The 2500-nt window shown below is 60.9% G+C and overlaps 1 protein-coding gene across 1 annotated transcript in view; it reads right to left on the reverse strand.

Moving 5' to 3' along the window:
* prom2 (prominin 2) overlaps positions 1-2500 on the reverse strand; it is a 30700-nt gene that overhangs the window by 13469 nt on the left and 14731 nt on the right. Inside the window, 4 exon segments of the mRNA XM_084462392.1 lie at positions 1100-1170; positions 1172-1253; positions 1902-2058; positions 2266-2329. Coding sequence (XP_084318518.1) covers positions 1100-1170; positions 1172-1253; positions 1902-2058; positions 2266-2329 — 374 coding nt within the window.

A 2500-nucleotide genomic window follows, 5' to 3' on the forward strand; every position in this document is an offset into this window, starting at 1 on the left:
GGGGGTGGACTGGTGGGGGGGGGGGTGGACTGGTGGGGGGGGGGTGGACTGGTAGGGGTGGACTGGTAGGGGGGGGGGTGGACTAGTAGGGGTAGGGGTGGACTGGTAGGGGTGGGGGTGGACTGGTAGGGGGGGGGGTGGACTGGTAGGGGTGGGGGTGGACTGGTAGGGGTGGGGGTGGACTGGTAGGGGGGGGGGTGGACTGGTAGGGGTGGGGGTGGACTGGTAGGGGGGGGGGTGGACTAGTAGGGGTAGGGGTGGACTGGTAGGGGTGGGGGTGGACTGGTAGGGGTAGGGGTGGACTGGTAGGGGGGGGGTGGACTAGTAGGGGTAGGGGTGGACTGGTAGGGGGGGGGGTGGACTGGTAGGGGTGGGGGGTGGACTGGTAGGAGGGGGGGGGTGGACTGGTAGGGGGGGGGTGGACTGGTAGGGGGGGGGGGTGGACTGGTAGGGGGGGGGGTGGACTGGTGGGGGTGGGGGTGGTCTGGTGGGGGGGGGGGTGGACTGGTGGGGGGGGGTGGACTGGTAGGGGTGGACTGGTAGGGGGGGGGGTGGACTGGTAGGGGTGGGGTGGACTGGTAGGGGTGGGGGTGGACTGGTAGGGGGGGGGGTAGACTGGTAGGGGGGGGGGTGGACTGGTAGGGGTGGGGGTGGACTGGTAGGGGTGGGGGTGGACTGGTAGGGGGGGGGGTGGACTGGTAGGGGTGGGGGTGGACTGGTAGGGGGGGGGGTGGACTGGTAGGGGTGGGGGTGGACTGGTAGGGGTAGGGGCGCTACGAGCCCAGAAAACAAGTAGCAAGGGGTTCCAGTTACAACTAGAGTAGCAGAGCGTGAATCACAACTTCACCAGCCAAATGGAGCAGGAGCAGCAGGAGCAGCAGGAGCAGCAGGAGCAGCAGGAGCAGCAGGAGCAGCAGGAGAAGCAGGAGAAGCAGGAGCAGCAGGAGCAGCAGCAGAAGGAGCAGCAGAAGGAGCAGCAGGAGCAGCAGGAGAAGCAGGAGAAGCAGGAGCAGCAGCAGAAGGAGCAGCAGAAGGAGCAGCAGAAGGAGCAGCAGCAGCAGAAGGAGCAGCAGGAGCAGCAGGAGGAGCAGCAGCTCACATCAGGAGGAAGGTTCCTCCACAGTCGGCGGTGCCGGAGCGCTTGGTCGGGTCCACCTTGGGCTTGAGCCCCCGCCGGGCCCAGGAGCAGACCCAGCAGGTTACACACCCCCACCAGCAGAACCACACAGCACAGGGCCACGCCCACGCTCCACCTGGGAACACACACACACACACACAGGTTACACACCCCCACCAGCAGAACCACACAGCACAGGGCCACGCCCACGCTCCACCTGGGAACACACACACACACACAGAGGAACTAAGCATTTCGTCACTAAATGTCACAAAATGTCACATTACACAAAATTCCATTTGTTCTGGTGTGTGTGTGTGCATGCGTGTGTGTGTGTGTGTGTGTGTAATACCTGATTTGTCCTATCCTCTCAGCGTGTGTGTGTGTGTGTAGTACCTGATGTGTCCTATCCTCCTAGCCAGTGGGGTGTGTGTGGTGATGTAGTTCCTGGCCTGGTCCAGAGAGCTGGAGATGTTGGTGTGTGTGTGTGTGTGTGTGTGTGTGTGTGTGTGTGTGTGTGTGTGTGTAGTACCTGATGTGTCCTATCCTCCTAGCCAGTGGGGTGTGTGTGGTGATGTAGGCCCTGGCCTGGTCCAGAGAGCTGGAGATGTTGGTGTGTGTGTGAGTGTGTGTGTAGTACCTGATGTGTCCTATCCTCCTAGCCAGTGGGGTGTGTGTGGTGATGTAGGCCCTGGCCTGGTCCAGAGAGCTGGAGATGTTGGTGTGTGTGTGTGTGTGTGTGTGTGTGAGTGTGTGTGTGTGTGTGTGTGTGTGTGTGTAGTACCTGATGTGTCCTATCCTCCTAGCCAGTGGGGTGTGTGTGGTGATGTAGGCCCTGGCCTGGTCCAGAGAGCTGGAGATGTTAGAGAGCGCAGTCACAGGGATGAGACCCGTCACCTTGGAAACCTGGCTCTTAATGTCCTCCAGCTGCTGCTTCACACCTGACACACACACACACACACACACACACACACACACACACACACACACACACACACACACACACACACACACACGCTGAGGTTAGGGCAGCAAAGTGTGCATGAAAAAAAAATCAGTTTGAAGAGACAGCCGCTCCTAAACAGCCGCTGTGAAAGTGAGGTGGCACTACAACTCTAGAATATTCCGTCTCTGGGCCGAATACTCACTCTGCACAGCTGTCCGGGTGTCGTTGGTCACTCTCTGAGGAATGTTCTGGAAGAAGTGCTCTCCCTGGAGGAGACGGGGACAGTCAGAGGAGTCTGGAGCTACGCTGGGCTCTGGCTCACAGGCCCTCCACCCCAAAGACATGGGTCCCTGTGCCCTCCACCCCAAAGACATGGGTCCCTGTGCCCTCCACCCCAAAGACATGGGTCCCTGTGCCCTCCACCCCAAAGACATGGG

The sequence above is a fragment of the Borostomias antarcticus genome, assembly GCF_949987555.1.
Source record: "Borostomias antarcticus genome assembly, contig: scaffold_256, whole genome shotgun sequence".
Lineage (NCBI taxonomy): Eukaryota > Metazoa > Chordata > Actinopteri > Stomiiformes > Stomiidae > Borostomias > Borostomias antarcticus.